The sequence below is a fragment of the Pundamilia nyererei genome, unplaced genomic scaffold (assembly GCF_000239375.1).
Source record: "Pundamilia nyererei isolate P.nyererei 1_Seehausen unplaced genomic scaffold, PunNye1.0 scaffold00142, whole genome shotgun sequence".
Taxonomy (NCBI): domain Eukaryota; kingdom Metazoa; phylum Chordata; class Actinopteri; order Cichliformes; family Cichlidae; genus Pundamilia; species Pundamilia nyererei.
In genome coordinates, this window is record NW_005187543.1 from 168,851 (window position 1) to 184,959 (window position 16,109).

The window sequence follows — 16,109 nt, forward strand, 5'->3', positions numbered from 1 at the left end:
CCTCCTCCGCCAAACATCTCTCGTCTCCTCTCCTCTTCTCCTCCCTTTCTGTGTCTTGATGGTTCTGTCACTTTTTTCTCAATTAGCGGACCTGACAGGCAGCTCAGGCTGCTCCTCCTCTCCTCTCGGTCTTCCTGTGGCGTGCTCTCTCTCTCTCTCTCCGTCCTTCTATCTCCTCGTCTCTGATGCGTTACAGCCACCTCCCTGGAGAAAATAGAATTTTCATTTATGTTATTTTTTTCTTCTATCAAAAGTGGTGAAAGCCTTATCAGTAACTGAATGTCTTCAGAGAAGGTGTAAGAGGACTGGTATTGTGCTAGTGAGAAACCGCCTCTAAAGCAGCAGGAATAATTCTCCTCTGCCTCTAGGTGCTGTTCTATATCTAACCCCCTTCTTTGTCCTCCCTGTTGGCCTGCTTCTCTCAACCCACCATGTTGCGAGAAATACCTTCAGAACTTCTAGAAATCCCTCCTTGGGATGCAGCTCTGTTTGTTCTGCCTCTCACCCCTGCTCTGCCGGTGGAAAGGAGGGCATGCGCTGTGAACTCCCCTCTGCCATTCACTTGCTGATGCTGGCGTGTTTATGTGTGAGTGTGCGGAGGGAGCGAAGGAGAGCGAGGTTGCTGTGCAGTCAGCAGACTGCACTAAGACCCTGCTCACGTCGCCTGCAGCAGCATCGGCAGCGGCAGCAGAAGTAGCAGCTTCCCTTGTCCTGGCCAGATTAATGGCTGAATGAGCTCCGCCGTGCCCAGCAGTCCCCCTCTTGCTGCCCCAGTGGAGTGCATGCTGAAACTGAGCAGGCTGGCATTATCGGGCACAGCCAGACCACACTGTGAAAAGGGATTACGCCATCAATCGTCACGCTCACAAACAACATGCTGCCGCAGAAAAAAAAAAAAAGACCCTCTCCCAGCTTGGATAAAGACTGGCAAACAGCTCTCTGCTTTTCCCTCTCCTGAAATCAAAGGAAAAAATGACTTGCTTAAACAAAGCTCCCCCCCCCCAAGCTGTAAATGAATTGGCATAATTTTGCGTTCTTATTAATCATGACAGCAAAGGAGGAGACAGAGACAAAAGAGGGGGGATGGGAAGGGAAAAAAAACAAGGTAGAAACATAGGTGAAAAACGGGAAAAGGGAAAAGTGAGGGTATGTAATTATCACCCCTTTGCCCTCCTCAGAAAGCAGCACCTCCTGTGTTATTGCAGGGCTGTTTGCCTCCTCTGTGTATTTCATTAATTAAGATGGGAGGATGCAGAGGCCGCACTGAGAAGAGGTCATTAAGCCCACCACAACACTCCTCCCTCCCCAGAGCTGGGACCGGGCCCCATTGTTCCACCGGCAGAAAGTGAGACATTCAACACTCATAGCTGCTGTAAAAACCATGTGTGTACAAAAACACATGGCCGAATAAAGTGCATCTGCGCTTTCTGGGATCAGGTCGCACGTTTTCCAAAAAATGTTTCCTCTCTTTCGGCCCGTATCCTTTTTACGCCATCCATGAGCTGCACTGGAAAGTAAAGCTACAGCGACAGATGGGTCTAATAGTTGAGCTGAAGAGAAATTAATCACTTAAATTTTACTTTATGACAGTGGGCTGATAGACCTGTCTGTCCTATGAATTAAAAAAGAAACAAAAAAGTGTGTCTCTGTCTTTTTTGGTTTTCCATTTCAACAAAAGTGGTTCACTCATGTGACGGTGTGTGTGTGTGTGTATATAAATATATATATAGTCCTTTTATTTTCCTTAGTTATTTCTTTAACTTGTATGTAGACTGATGACTTGGATTTAATCATGCTTTTTTAAAGTATTAAACTAAAATTACGCTATAGCGCTGCTGTCACTAAGCAACATCATCGCATTATTGGACATTTTTTGTGTGTCCTTTACAGTACCTCGATTTTATTCCGTTGGTTGGGTGAAATGATTAATTACACGGTAGCATAGATAGGCTAATTTAATTCACATTGATGTGTTTAGATGCTATAGTTACTCAAATGCAGTGAAAGTGGGTTGTCATAGAGATGCTTTTTTTTTTTTTAGTATTGATATTGCGATGGGCTTTCATCTCAGTCCATCTTTTCTCTCCTCTACACTCAAAGTCCTTTGTGTTTTCCAGTGTCCCGTTGCAAAATGAGCTTTTTGTTTGATTGTGGCGTAAACGTCCTCCAGATGGGCTTGGTGTAATAAGCCCAGGTGTACTAGCTTACAGGCCCAACATCCCGATGACCTCTTACCTCTGATGTAGGTCAGTAAAGGTTAGCCGCCCAGCTCTCTGTTCATTGCAAACACAAGCTTCAAATCCATCCTTATCACCCCATTCAGATGGTTCAAGGTGCGGCTGCCACTTCTAAGAGTGAGTTAAAGAAAGCACCATATGTTTCAAAGACAAATTTCATATATTACAGAAATCCCCAGGCTTGTCTGTTATTGTTTTCATTCTAAACTCCAGCAGGAAAGGCAAACATGTGAGGCACAGCCAGCACTTATTTGCGTATGAACACCACCAGCTGCATTGGACCTGAAGGATTACACTGGATAACTGCATCTCTGTGGTTGTTATCCTTTCTTATCAACTCTCTCCCTCTCTGCTATCTTAGCAGGTCCAGGGTATCCTCGATTCTCAGGGAGTCTGGCCCACACGTTCCTTCCTATGAGCCACTTGGATCACCATGCCAACAGTGGAGTTCTCTATGGGCAACACCGTTTCTATGACACACAAAAAGGTGGGACGTGAGACTATTAAAATTTAATCACACGGAAATAATATGAATTCAAATGGAAGCGGTATAGTCTGGTGCTGTTGTCTGTGCAATACTGAGAGCATGCTTTTTTTTTTCTTTCCGTGACTAATTTGTCTTCTTTTTTCTATTTTATAGAGAACTTCTACCTTCGAGGTCTCCCATCCCAGCCACCTCTCATCTCAGCCAATCATAGTCTGCCACCAATGTCTCGGGCAGGTTCAGGACACAGTCAGGGGTCCTGCAGCAGAGACAGAGATCAAGGGGTAGGCACAGGCATACATAAGGGTCTTAAAGAGGGGTCTGTGGAAAGAGGAGTGGTAAATGTCAAGGACAAGGAGAGATCCAGTGGGAAACAAGAAGCTAAGGAAAGACAGCAGCAGCAGCAACAACAACAGCAGCACCACGCTCACCAGCCACCCCAGCCAACACACCACCACCATTCTCACACTCATCAGCAGCACCCGCACTATCCTCAGCACCCGCTGCCCCTGGAGGAGGTAAACAGCCGGGCCCTGGAGAGGCATAAGGCGTCGCTCACGATGTACAGTAAAGAGCACCCTCAAAGTATGAGCAAGCCCCTCAGTGCCTGTTTGCACAATAGCAAGATGCAAAATGGAGATCCAGGAACGGGAGCAGGGGCTAAAGTGTCCATGTCCAGCTGTGGCGGTGAGGACACAACCCTTCGGGTTATGGGTGGTGGGGGGAGCAGCCAGAACAGACATTTGGGGACTAGTGGCAGTGGCCGCTGCACCAAAGAGGGGGTAAGTGGGGAAATGAGGATCAGTGAACAACCTTCAGACTGTTTGGAAAGGGGTCAGGCACCACTTCACCACTCTCTGCCCTACTCCGTACCCCCACCCTTACATATGAGTTCTGCTACTGGAGGGGCCCATCCACATCCTCATGCTCACCCCCATACACATCCCCATCCAGGGGGCTTCCACTGTCTTCAGCTCCACCCCAGCCACCCACATCATTCCCACCACACACACCACCATCCAGAGTTTTTCTGCCCACCGCCACCTGCTCCTCTAGCCAACCCTGCCTCGCACGAGAGGGGGCCAGTCAATGTGGGGCGAGAACCTAAAGTCACAGGGCCTACATTTGTGCCATCTGTGGCAGACGTAGGCGATAAATCTAATGGGCCATTCCAGCTTAATAACCCTGACTGCCAGGGTGTGGGTAGTGGAGGAGGAGGCAGCAATGCCAAGGACAAGACAATCGAAAAGAATGGTGGCGGTGGGCACCACAGTAATTGGCACAGAAAACAACAACAGCAACAACAGCAGCAGCAGCAGCACCCATACAGAAAGACAGAGAAGGCTCCAGACTGGATGCAATCCCACCATCAACACCTTCAGTCCTCACAGCTTCCTCCACCTCCCCAGCAACAACCACCACATTCTCAACAGCAGCATCAAGTAGTGCGATCGCGGAGTGCTGAGTGTATCAACAGTGGTGTGGAAATGGATGTGTTCAGACCCTCGCTGCCCCAGGGACCCAAGGCAGGGCACTCGGTCCCTCATTCTGTAAACACTTCTCCTTATCGAGACTGTTCCCATCCCGGACCCCCGCCAAACTCTTCCCCACTTGGAAGTAAAAACATGGGGCAGCACAGTGGAACACAACACAGTGGTCCCGGAGGTAGCTGCTCTTTACAGAGAGACGGCCAAAAGGTAGCCAGGATTCGCCACCAGCAGCATGGCCGACCTGGCCCAGAGACACCCACTGAGTTGAACCAGGGGAATAGTCAGGAGCTTAAAAGAAAGATGGACATGTCTCCTTATGGTTACAGCAACAGCAGTGGGCAGCAGCACCACCACCAGCAGCCCCCAGTGCCACCCTGGAATATGAGGCCTCCTCACCACATGTCGCAACCTGAGGAGGAGCAGAGGAAGTCATATATGGAGTTGGGGAGCACTGGTGGGCAACACTCTCAGCAGCAGCAGCAGCAACAACAGCAGCAGCAGCAGCAGCAGCAGCCGGGAATAAGCCTTCCTCCTCCACAGCCCCCCACCGCACCTCCCCTCAGCCAGCAACAGCAGCAACCACAGCAGCAACCTGATCCCCAGGGTCCAACTCAGGGAGAGAGCAGTGCAATGAAAAGCTTACTAAAGTACAGCAACCAGCAACAACCACTGCTCGTCTCCCAAAAGAATCCATTTGGGGGGTTAGGAAATCTCAAATCAGGTCCATCTGGGGGGAGCTGTGCCCTGCAGGGCAACAAACAGACTCTGCCTTCCAGGAAGGGTACGGCTAATGACAGTGAGCGTCCTGATTATAACGGGCGGAGCAGGGAAATGGGGGAGCCAGGTCATGGTGAAAGTGAGGTGCGGCAGCCGCCAGTAGGAATAGCGGTGGCGGTGGCCAGACAGAGGGAACCACCTTGTCGTTCAGCTGAAAATCATCCGAACAGCCGACAGGGCAGGGTCCATCCGTCTGTGAAAGGTAAGCAATCCAGGTCACTGGCTTGTGAGAAGGCCTTATATTTCTTTATCTGTAACTTGCCAACAATATCGCTGCAAACAGAGAAACAGCCATATAGAAAATAAACAAACAGGAAAAAGCACATTTTTAAGCGGATAAAAAGCCAGAAAAATATTGATTTTGTGGTGATACCCTTTGCTGAATGCAGTAAAAATCCAGAATGGTATAATTCTCACACTCATTGCCATCAGGGATACGCTCCAGTCCCCATGATCCATTACAGGATAATATAGGCATAGCTAATTCTATGAATGGAGTTTAATACTTATGGGTTTAAATATAAATTTCCTCTGCAGCAGTCCCAAACAATGCCTTGCTGATTTTAACTTGGTTTTCCCCTCTTTAACTTTCTAGTTGCCCTTAATCAAACATTAGTGAGTCAAACAGGCATCAACCATGATGTTTACAGGTGTCAAGTCTGAGTCCATTTAGAGTTGCCAAGATAAAAAGTAATTAATATAAGATTTCTAGGCCTCGCTCTGAGAACAACAGTATATAAATGGAAATAAATAGATATACAAAAAAATACAATATAAAAAAAAAACCCAACTTTGGACAAAATTGACCTACATCAAGTTTCAATTTTATTTCATAAATATCTAAATGTGTTATTATATTATGAAGCAAGTTATTTTTCTTTCCAAATAAGACAGTAATATGTCAATACTGTGCAGTATATGGTTTTAGCATGAATTCTGCCAATACGAAATCATTTAATACTCAAAATGTATTCATTTGCAACTTGCGGCACGGTTCTGACAAGTGGCGAGAGACTTGGGATTTTGTTCTCACTGTGATCCACAATGGTGAAAGTTGATGTTTGCCTCACAGGGCAGCCCCGCTCCATGTATCTGTCAGATCCCACCACTGAGGAAGACAGGAAGAGGCTGAGTGAGGAACAAATAGGTCTCACTTGCTTGGACAGGGAGAGGGATGCATATATCAGGTATGTATTTTTAAAGGTGTTGTTCAATACTTAATAAATTAAAATCTTTACAGAACTATTCTAATTTGTATTTCTTTATCTTTATGTCATTCTGATGTCAGGGATAACAAAGAGAGGGTGGAATTTGCAAGGATCCACCCTTCCAGCAGCTGCCACGGAGACCTTGCCTCTCATCTCATGGTCCCGGGCGGGACGTCCCTCCAGTCTGGCCAGTTGGGAGATCCTGCTGCACATTCTGCTCACCATCATTGGATGCCAAGAACTGGAAGCCCATCTCTCTGGATGACGGGACATTCTTATGGTAAGACGCTTTCTGATGGCAGGATTTTATTTTTATGGTTATGTTTATGTTTATTCATGTGTTATAAAGACATATAGTCCAGCTTTTTTTTGTTTATTGAAAAAAGGCCAAAACAAAAACGTTTAGAATTGATTTGATCAGCTGATACATATATTTAAAGTTCTTTTGTTTATATGGAATTCTGTAATTTAATTTCTTTATAAAGCAGGTATAGGTCATACAACCCTACACCAGAATCTGCCACCAGCTTTCTCTGCAGCCATGCCAGGCCCTCTGCAGCCAGTCCTGCCTCTGCCTCAAGACCCCTCTGCCCAACTGGTGGTCTTGCCCTCCGAGCCTCCCACCCATCCTGCGACCCATCACCTGGGTAAGCCATGGCATTTTATATGTTAATCTAATCGATCTACAAAGCACAGCAAACTCCACTGGTACAGTATCTGTATACATCGTGGCTCAAGAGTTGGGAGGTCGCCTTGTAATCGGAAGGTTGCCGGTTCGAGCCCCGGCTTGGACAGTCTCGGTCGTTGTGTCCTTGGGCAAGACACTTCACCCGTTGCCTACTGGTGGTGGTCAGAGGGCCCGGTGGCGCCAGTGTCCGGTCAGTGCGCCCCAGGGCAGCTGTGGCTACAATGTAGCTTGTCATCACCAGTGTGTGAACGTGTGTGAATGGGTGGATGACTGGATATGTAAAGCGCTTTGGGGTCCTTAGGGACTAGTAAAAGCGCTATATAAATACAGGCCATTTACCATTTACAAAGAGTAAAAATAAGAAAAGCTTGTTTGTTATTATGCTTATGTTTTTGTGATTGTTAACTGTGTGTGTATGGATGAATGAGGACTGACAGGAAGAGAAGCTAAGGGCTAAGGCCGATGCTAATGGGAATCCAAATAAATACAACACAAGCAGCAGAAATGCACCAAATTTAGCTTATGTTCTGTGAAACTAGAACGAGTTATTTCACTGTTAATATTACTTTGGGCTAAGATAAGTTTGCAATCTTATGATAATTGCTACATGCCAACTGCTTGGCCTGGCAACAGTGGCACTCTCAGTAGTTCAGGATGCTCATACAAAGCTATTTTGCCCCTACAATACCACAGCAGAGGAAGAGGAAGTGAATGAGGTGAAAATCACTTCACCAGAGTCATTGTAGATGCGTATTCAGTGAACAGACTGTGAAATTTAATTGGCTCCCAGTCTTTGACGATATGTTTCCTTCTGCGCGCCACAGGAGTTTCAGCTGAGAAGGGAAGTGCATCCACAGAAACTTTCCCACAGGAAATATTTTCATATCCGATTTTATGTGGCGAAATTCTTAGTGTGTCTTGCAAAAGGAGCTGAAAGATCAAATTCATTTGGATAATAAAACCGCTAATGTGGAGTGTGTAGCACAGTGCTAATACAGATATTATGAAGACGCTCATTATGTAGTTCTATATAGTGTGGTCTTAGTACTTTCCAAAAGGCACCTCTGTCATTGTAGATCACCCATATGGAGTTGTGCGTGTCCTTAAATCCACATAATGAGACAGGTTGTACACCCACACACATGGGAACCAGGCTTACTGCCGGGCCCTTTTGCAGAACCCCTACTGTGGTTTGGCCGGGAAGGTGGGACTTTTTGGCATAAAGGCCAAGACGAATGCTCTGACGAGAAAAACATGCATTTCCAGCACAGCATTTTGACCTCTAATCAACCTATGACCATTATATTCTGTTCACATTTCATCATTTTCATAACGTCTTTTTCCAGCATTCCAAAATTCTCAAAGCAGTTCTTAAGAGACAGCTTTTTGTTCAGAGCGGAGGAGAGTGTGGGATTGTTTCTGCCTGGGGAGATGTTGTTCTGTGAAGTCAAAAATCTTTTTTTCCTTAAAGGATACATGTTGTTGCTATAAATGTGAATACAATGATTCTTTAAATGATCCATAATGGTTTCAGTGTTTTGAAATAGTTGTGTGGGAGGCACATAATGATAAATATGGAGAACACAACTGTTCTCTGTTTGCTAATGTATTCTAGTGAGTCGTGCCTACTGTCAATGCGTATGAGCCCAAAGAAAAGTGATGTAGAGTGTGTGTGTGTGTGTGTACGTGTATGCATGTGTTTTTGTTCTAAGGTAGCCCCCTCCATCACATTTCTCCTTTTTTTTTTTTTCTCATTAGATGTGATGGAGCAACCAGGGCTGTGGCCCCCTGTGTACGGCGCCCGGGGCCCACCCTCCCACATGCAACATCCTGCTGTGTACTCCCGATCCCAGTTTCTACGGCAACAGGAGCTGTACGCTCTCCAGCAGCATCAACAGCTTCAGCATCAGCATCAGAGTCACCAGTCGCAGCAATCACAACTGCAGTCTCAACCTCAGCAGCAGCAGCAGCCACAGCAGCACAGAGCTGCACATGCCATGAACATGCAGCACCAACCCGCTCACAATGCACAGGTGATTATAGAGTGAAAATACGCAAGGGAGATTAATACATGCAAAAGTGCAGGCAATACAGCGAAGTGTAAGCGAGTCATGGATCCCGTGACTTTTGAGTCTATTTTCAATTTGCATAATATTCTTTGAAGGATATGCCAACTTTCCTACAGGGGAAAATAAAGTGTATTCCCGAATACAGAAAAGCAAGTAGCATTGGCTGTCAACCAGATTGCAATAAATGTACTATTTGGTTAATGCATAAAATCACTTGTTCACTAAATTTAGATATGCAATAATTTTGTATTAATGCCACAGATACAGAAGAGAGCAGACGAGCCCTCAGTTGAACTGGAAGAACTCATTTCAGAGCCAAGAACATCTAAACCTGCCAAAGCTTACTCTTACAACCCACCGCAGAGGAACACCTCACCCCCTGGGACCTGCACCACTCACCTGTCCCCTTTTTGTCAGTCCCCTTCGCTGCGACAAAATCCCAAAAGCACTCCTTCAACACCCTGCCCCGCTCCTAGCCCTGTTGCAGCAGTACCTCATTCACCCGCCATTAGCCCTGCTCCACCTCAAATGCTAAAGGCTCCTGAATCCGAAGACAAGACGGGAGAGGGGCAGCCTCCACAGGAATACCCAGGGTCTCTGGAGCCTGGTAAGTGCAAAGAAGTATCTAGAAAAAAAATGCAAAAACTGTGCGTAAAAGTTTTCAAACTGTCTTTGAAGCAGTGTGCACAGTGGTTTTTGTACAAACAATACTCATCAAATTAGCACTTGTGAGATAACATACTCACAGTAATCAGGTAATAACAGAGTCATGTAGAAAACCAGAAAGAGAACAGAAAACAGTTCTAACATATAGTCAAATCTTGTGCATCATACTGATTTATAACTGGAGTTGTCACTGTTCAGTGACCCCATTTTTTTCTGCTGGTGTTGTGGTAATATGTGTGGGTAGCTCTTTTGGCAAAGCCTCTGATTGAATAAACGGTGAAGAAAATGGCTGCCGGCTGTGCTGGGACTTTCCAGAACTGTTACCTTGGTAATGATTGAGAAATACCTTAGTAGCGGCCTTTACATCTCCTCCACCCCCACACGCCTGACACTATCTTCATCATTATTAATGTCTGGCTAACGGCTCCTGCAAGCCAGAGGAATTGTGTCAGTTTCTCTAATAAACTAAAGGTCTTGTCCACTTTAAATAACACGCACACACAGTTACTTGTGGTAACTTCCTAAGGTTGGGGGATCAAGGGAAAGTGCTTTTTCATTTCCTTGCCCTGCTTTTTCACTCCATGGAACCTAGTTAGCAAGAGAGTTTCGTTTATCATGGGTATGATTGGTAATCTGTAACACATCCGCATCACAAAAACAGTGCTTTCTATTTAGGAATCATAATATGTGGGTTTTTTGGGAGGATGGTTTATCAGAATTTTTGGAATAAATAGACAATTGTTAAATATTAAATTAATAAATATTCTTTTCATCTATAGACTTGCCTCCTGGATACACATACCCTGCTATTGCGATGGACTACAGGAGCGGATCGTCACCTCAGGGTGTTCAGCTGGCTGAGCCAGCTGACCTGGACGCAGTCCAAGTGGAGCCTGCTGAGCATGCTCCCCAGTCTCTGGCCAGCCTAGGGGAGGAGTTAGACTGTCAAGTGGTAGTCAGACCCCTTCCAGAGCCACTCCCACTCAAGGAAGTGGCGCATGAAGAGGAAAACAGAGTGGTTGATGGAGTTCTGGAGCAGAGGGATGAGGTGGAAATAACAGCCGTGACAGAAGCTAACTATGTCCACAGAGAGGAGGAGCAACCAGAGGAGCAGGGACAAACTGCAGGAGAGGTGCTGGTTTGTCCACCTGTTGAGAGTACTGTGTGTGAGGCTCCTTCCTGCCCAGTCTCCATTTCAACAGAAGAACCTGACAGGCAAGACGCTGTCATTACCTTGGAAGAAGAGGAGGATGATGAGATGACGGGTGGGGAGATTCAGGTGGAGTATGCTCAAAAGGTCAGCATGCCTGGAGAGCAAGAGCCAGAGCTGCCCACCATCATCGAGCTTGATCCTGCTTCTCCTGAGTCACAGTCCCCGCCTAATGAGTGCGCAGAGGACAGTGAGCAGCAACACGACAACAAGATGACCTCTAATGATGCCTCAGTGGATCCTGTGTGTCTTTCCCCAGCCTCAGCTTCTGCCCCTAGCCCAAGCGAGGAATCTTTTGCTGTGGCCCCAAAACCTGTTGTGCCCTGCTACTGGAGTCTGGAGCTGCTGATTGCTGCTGCGTTCTGCACAGATGTGCCTCCATTTCCCTTGTTCTCATATAGTACACCATCGGTTGCCCCATCGCAATGCAACCCACACCAGGGTATCGAGCTTCTGAGTGAACTAGCGGATCTGGAGCTGCAGCAGCAAAAGCGCACTTGTGGAAAAAGCCAGGGTGAGAAACAGTGGCTCCTCCATGACTCTAACACATTCACATTCACACAGCAACACTCACATCAACAGAATGCACTTCTCTCATAGTTTACTCTCCTTTTCCTCTATGTCCATTGAGACAAACTCCCACTCCCCCCTCAGGCCTAGCCTCATCGCTCTGCTCCCTCCCAGATAGTCCTCTCTTCCTGCCGGTCTCATGAGCCTCTTGTGAATTCTAACACATCCCCAGAGAGGCTGTCTACATGCTTGCTTGCCGTTGCTCTTCTTTGGCATGTTAAAGCCACTTTTATTTCCTAAAAGGCTGTTCTAATGATGCAGGGCCTCAGGAGAGGGAGAAAAAGCAGGAGGACAGGGCTGAACTACTAGTGAAGGGTGTACACCTTCCTCTCTCACTCACGCTCCCTTCGAGCTCTCCTCAGGGAACCGTCTGTGTCTCTCCATCCTGCAGCTGTTTGATACACTCATGCACGCGCACCCAAACACGCACAACTGCAAATACACAGAGTTAAACTTAAAGGAGAGACACCAGTTTGTTTCATTCTCTCACTAACATAACACTTCATACTGAAAGTTGGTGTGTAATCACAAAAGCAGTCATTGTTTTCAGCACCCTGGAGCATTGCCTGGCTAATTAGACCCCATTGTTTTAAAGTGCCTTTAAAAGCTTCCTTGTTTTTCAAAGTACCATGCGTTTTTGTTTTTTTTATTCATGCAAAAGGATGTTTTGTGTTTACCACAGCATCCTAATGCATTTAACTGCTCCCAAAAGATGGTTCTTTAAAAAGGGTATCATCTGATTCTAGAGTCAGTGATGTCTTCGATATGCGATATTGTTGACAGCTCAGGCAAGTAGCAAATGTCGATTTAGAGTCACAACTATGGTTAGTAAGACGATTCAGTATATTTTTATTTATTCATGTTAAGATGTAAGACTGTGTTACTCTTACAAACAAAATGTCATTTTCCTTGTGACTAGGCTACAATCTGCTATTCAGCTTGTGGCTCAGACCATTAATGGCAGATAGACTACTCAGAGTCATAAGCAGATAGGCTACATAGGAAAAGCTCAGTCCAGATGGTCTGTGAGATATCAGCATATGGTGAGTCCAAAATAATGTGACCTTTGAAAAGATATGCTGCTGATTTCTCATACTGTCCTAATCTGCTCAAATTTCTGCAGAAAACAAAACAAAAACAAAAAGACCCATCTTTCTCTCTCACTTTGACATGAGTTTCCTTTCACAAATGTTAAGTAAATAAGCTCTGTCCACTGTGGCATCTGAATCGAAAATGTATAGATGCAATATGAACCCTCCCCCCCCCCCTTCTGTAAACAGAGGAGGAACTGCTCATGTTTGACCTCCAAAGCCTTGCTACCCTGGCCACGGCCCGTGCGCTGGAGCTGGGCTCCGAGGAAAGCAGCAGCGCGAGTTCTGAGCGACAATTTCCAGCACGCAGGATCCTCAATTTACGAAGGAAATGCACCTGGACACCTCGCAATGAACCAGTAAGGCTATAAAAGTGTGCCCTTCTTGACGCTTCAAAATGTTCCCAGAATTCTAACGATGTTTCAAACAAATAGTAACTAATGAAGTTGTACTTAAAATGTTCCTTGATTGCTTTTGTTACATGTTACATAACCACTAATTATGCGTGTTGTTCAGGTGTGCCCAGCCAAAGTTAGCATGGAAACAATGGATGGTCCTGAGCTTGCAATGCGTGTGAAATTGGCTGAGTTACAACGTCGTTATAAAGAGAAGCAGAAGGAGCTTGCCAAACTTCAGAGGAAGCATGATCATCAGTGAGTATGGCGCGGTCCTCCTTTACCTGTGCTGATTCCCAATCGGTCCGTTCCAAAGTAGTAAAAACATAAACGTATTTCATTCACTTATAGTTTCAAAATGGATTTCTTTTAGTGCTTTAGAACCTTCAGAGTTTAGATATAGGTAGCGTCTTAAAGCTCGGCCGGCTGCATGTGTGTTTACATCTGCATGTGCCAGCAGGAAGGAAGAAACACCTCGCAGCCCAGCACGGCGAGGACCGGGGCGGCCGAGGAAGCGGAAACCCACCCTCACCACAGGTCCAGTGTCCTCATCCGAGGGCCAAAGAAAAGTCAAGTGAGTATCAGTTAGCCCATCTCCGCTAGCTGGCTGTAGTCCAGTCATGCATGATAAGCCCCTCTGTATCACTGCCATACAGGCGCTGCCTCTCATTGGCATAAGCAGGAAACAGGAGAACCGCTGAACTATTCTAGGAAGTCGACTCAAACCTCTTCTACTCTAATCAACATTGGTGTTATTAATTGCATAACGGGGCAGTCTGTGTCAGCTGTGTCCTACAGAATACTCATTCAGGGTTAATATATATATAAATAAAAACATTCAACCGGGCTGAATTGTGCACATCTGATTCGCTAGGCAATAAGAGTTAAGCTGACTTTTTGAGTCCATGTATGTGTTTGTCCGTGTATGTGTTTGAGGAATATGACGAAAGAGGAAAAATTAGCAGAAACAAGCAGGAGAATGAAAATAAAGGAGGTGTAGAGAGTGCAGAAACAAGGATCCTGACTTTTTCCTTAAATGAATTGATGGCATGTTTTTTTAAATCAACATTGTAAAAATAGGGATGCCTTTCCTGTTTGGAAGTTGTGTTGGAGGGGTTGGTAAAAGGTTTACTCTCAGGCTTCAGTTATCCCCGGCATCTAGGCTCAGAATGCCTTTGGGCACTAAATATTACCTCACAGCATTCCCTCTCTGTCCATCTTAATCCTTCTTTTCTCACTTCAGTTTCTGGACAACTGTCCACAGCTGCCCCTTTGCAATGTCACTTGCCACTCTTCTTCCACCCGTGTCCTCTTGCACCCCCCTCACTAGGGCCCGTGCTGATCAGATGCTAATGCTGAGTGACAATGACACCCAAATATAAGGCCTGGGCCCTCAAGTGAAGTGCAGTGGAGGGAAAGTGGGAGCAGATATGGGGTTACAGTCTCACAGAAGAGTAAACTGAAGTCTGTCTTTTTGTTGTACTTTAAATTGAATCACAGCCGAGACACTTTATTTTTCTTAAAAGCTCCCAGGGTGTACACCCTTTTGTTTGTGATGTGTGCACAACCCAAAAGAGAATGACGTGATACTTGTGAATGAGAAACAAGCAAGCAGACTGAGGACTGTTTAGCCCCATGTTGCGTTATGTGGCAGGGTTCTATAAAAGCGCTGTCCTGCACCTGCCAGTCATGCCGCTACAAAACGCTGATGCTTTTGTGCTGATGGGGGTTAGTGGGTCAGTGGGTCAGTGGATAGCCCACCCAGCCTTTCAGTATCTTTTTCCCTACTTTGCTTTAACCACCGGGGGTGCGTGTGTGTGGTAGTGTTTGAGTGGGAGATACATTCAGACCTCGTGATCAAGCCTTCCAACTTGCAAATTTTATGCATCTGCTTAGTTAGAGATGGATGCAGCAGTGTGCTTATGAGCACTGAAGCAGACATTGTTTGTTTCTGTGCACGCTTATGTTATTCCTGTGGGTAGAGCATTGGGGTCCTTTGTGGTGTCGCTTTGATTTGGGGTTGGACGGGGTTGTATGCTAGAGAGAACTCCTGCTTGCCAGCAAACCCTGATAATCAATTCTGTTTAATTAGTCACTGTACACTCAGCTCCACCAGCCCCCTCCACCATAAATGGGAGGGACTCTGTCACATTGTGTTTGTCAGCAGCGGAAAGCAAGCCGTGGTGGGATCTGCCTCACGGGGACAACTCACACTCCACTGGCACCTCTGTCACTCTCCTGTCAGTCAGTGGGCAGAGAGTCCCACTGCCTGACAATTGCTTTCATTCTTCTTGAGTCTTGCAGGTGCATGCTGGAATTATGAGATTTACACACAATCAGCACCTTCATGGGCACTGTGAATTCGCATGCTGCTGATAAATGACATCAAAACAAACATGCAAAAAAAAAAACAAGAACATGGTTCTTTACTTTAAAAACAGTTTCTGCACCAATATGGAAGCAGAACAAATGCGCAGTATTTTACTTATCTACGTCAGATTTAGTCATTGCTTACTTTCTAAATGGAATGGTTTCCGAGGTTGTATGCATGCTAGGAGAGAGGAAGTTAATCTTTTGTTTGAGCATGGTCTGGCTCATTTCGGTGTGGTCTACGGGCAGTCTTCCAGGGGGAAATTCAAGGGCATTTGGAGTGGTTGGCCTGTGATGCTGCTCAGCATAGGGGAAAGTGTGTGCCACAGTGATATGAAAAAGCAACCAGAGAGGCATGATACTCACTGAATACAATATGACCACATTCAAATTCCAGTGCCTTATAACCATTCACGGTATCCTTCAAAGCTGTGCAGTAGTGCTTTACAGGGGACAAACATTCTCCCTAGAAGAAGCACCAAATTGCCCTCAAACAATCTCAGTTTTCTTGTTAGAGATTAATTTTCAAGTGGATGTCTCAGACACTGGACTCTTCTTGTCCTTTTTGTCATTCGGCTCACTTGACAGAAAAGGGAAAGTTACCAGATCCCAGAGAGAGGTGACTCAACTCCCTTCTTTTTTTTCCCCTTGCAGATCGATGGGGGCAGGGCTTGGTTTGCCTGACGACCTGGGAGGGGGCGGAGAAAGCCAGCGAAGGAAGAAGAGGCTGTCCAGTCGAGGCTTTGAGCGACTCAGCAGCACACAGGTCAGGGTCCCCTTGTCCTACTCCCCTTGTCCCACACATAGCCAGAAATAAAAGAAGCCGCTCTTTGTTTCGTTGCATTTGATATATC

The 16,109-nt window shown here is 46.0% G+C and overlaps 1 protein-coding gene across 6 annotated transcripts in view; it reads left to right on the forward strand.

Annotated features, from left to right (window-relative positions):
* The window catches only part of bahcc1a (BAH domain and coiled-coil containing 1a), a 62,629-nt gene that overhangs the window by 32,569 nt on the left and 13,951 nt on the right, over positions 1 to 16,109 (forward strand). For 4 of the 6 annotated variants that reach the window (XM_005744308.1, XM_013913652.1, XM_013913651.1 and 1 more), the window contains 12 exons: positions 2,599 to 2,724; positions 2,878 to 5,190; positions 6,061 to 6,175; positions 6,277 to 6,476; positions 6,682 to 6,843; positions 8,643 to 8,917; positions 9,215 to 9,560; positions 10,399 to 11,343; positions 12,680 to 12,849; positions 13,007 to 13,143; positions 13,343 to 13,459; positions 15,910 to 16,021. In XM_005744308.1, the coding sequence (XP_005744365.1) occupies positions 2,599 to 2,724; positions 2,878 to 5,190; positions 6,061 to 6,175; positions 6,277 to 6,476; positions 6,682 to 6,843; positions 8,643 to 8,917; positions 9,215 to 9,560; positions 10,399 to 11,343; positions 12,680 to 12,849; positions 13,007 to 13,143; positions 13,343 to 13,459; positions 15,910 to 16,021 (5,018 nt within the window). The remainder of the gene's footprint in view (positions 1 to 2,598; positions 2,725 to 2,877; positions 5,191 to 6,060; positions 6,176 to 6,276; positions 6,477 to 6,681; positions 6,844 to 8,642; positions 8,918 to 9,214; positions 9,561 to 10,398; positions 11,344 to 12,679; positions 12,850 to 13,006; positions 13,144 to 13,342; positions 13,460 to 15,909; positions 16,022 to 16,109) is intronic. The other 2 variants (XM_013913650.1, XM_013913653.1) reach the window with 2 other exon arrangements.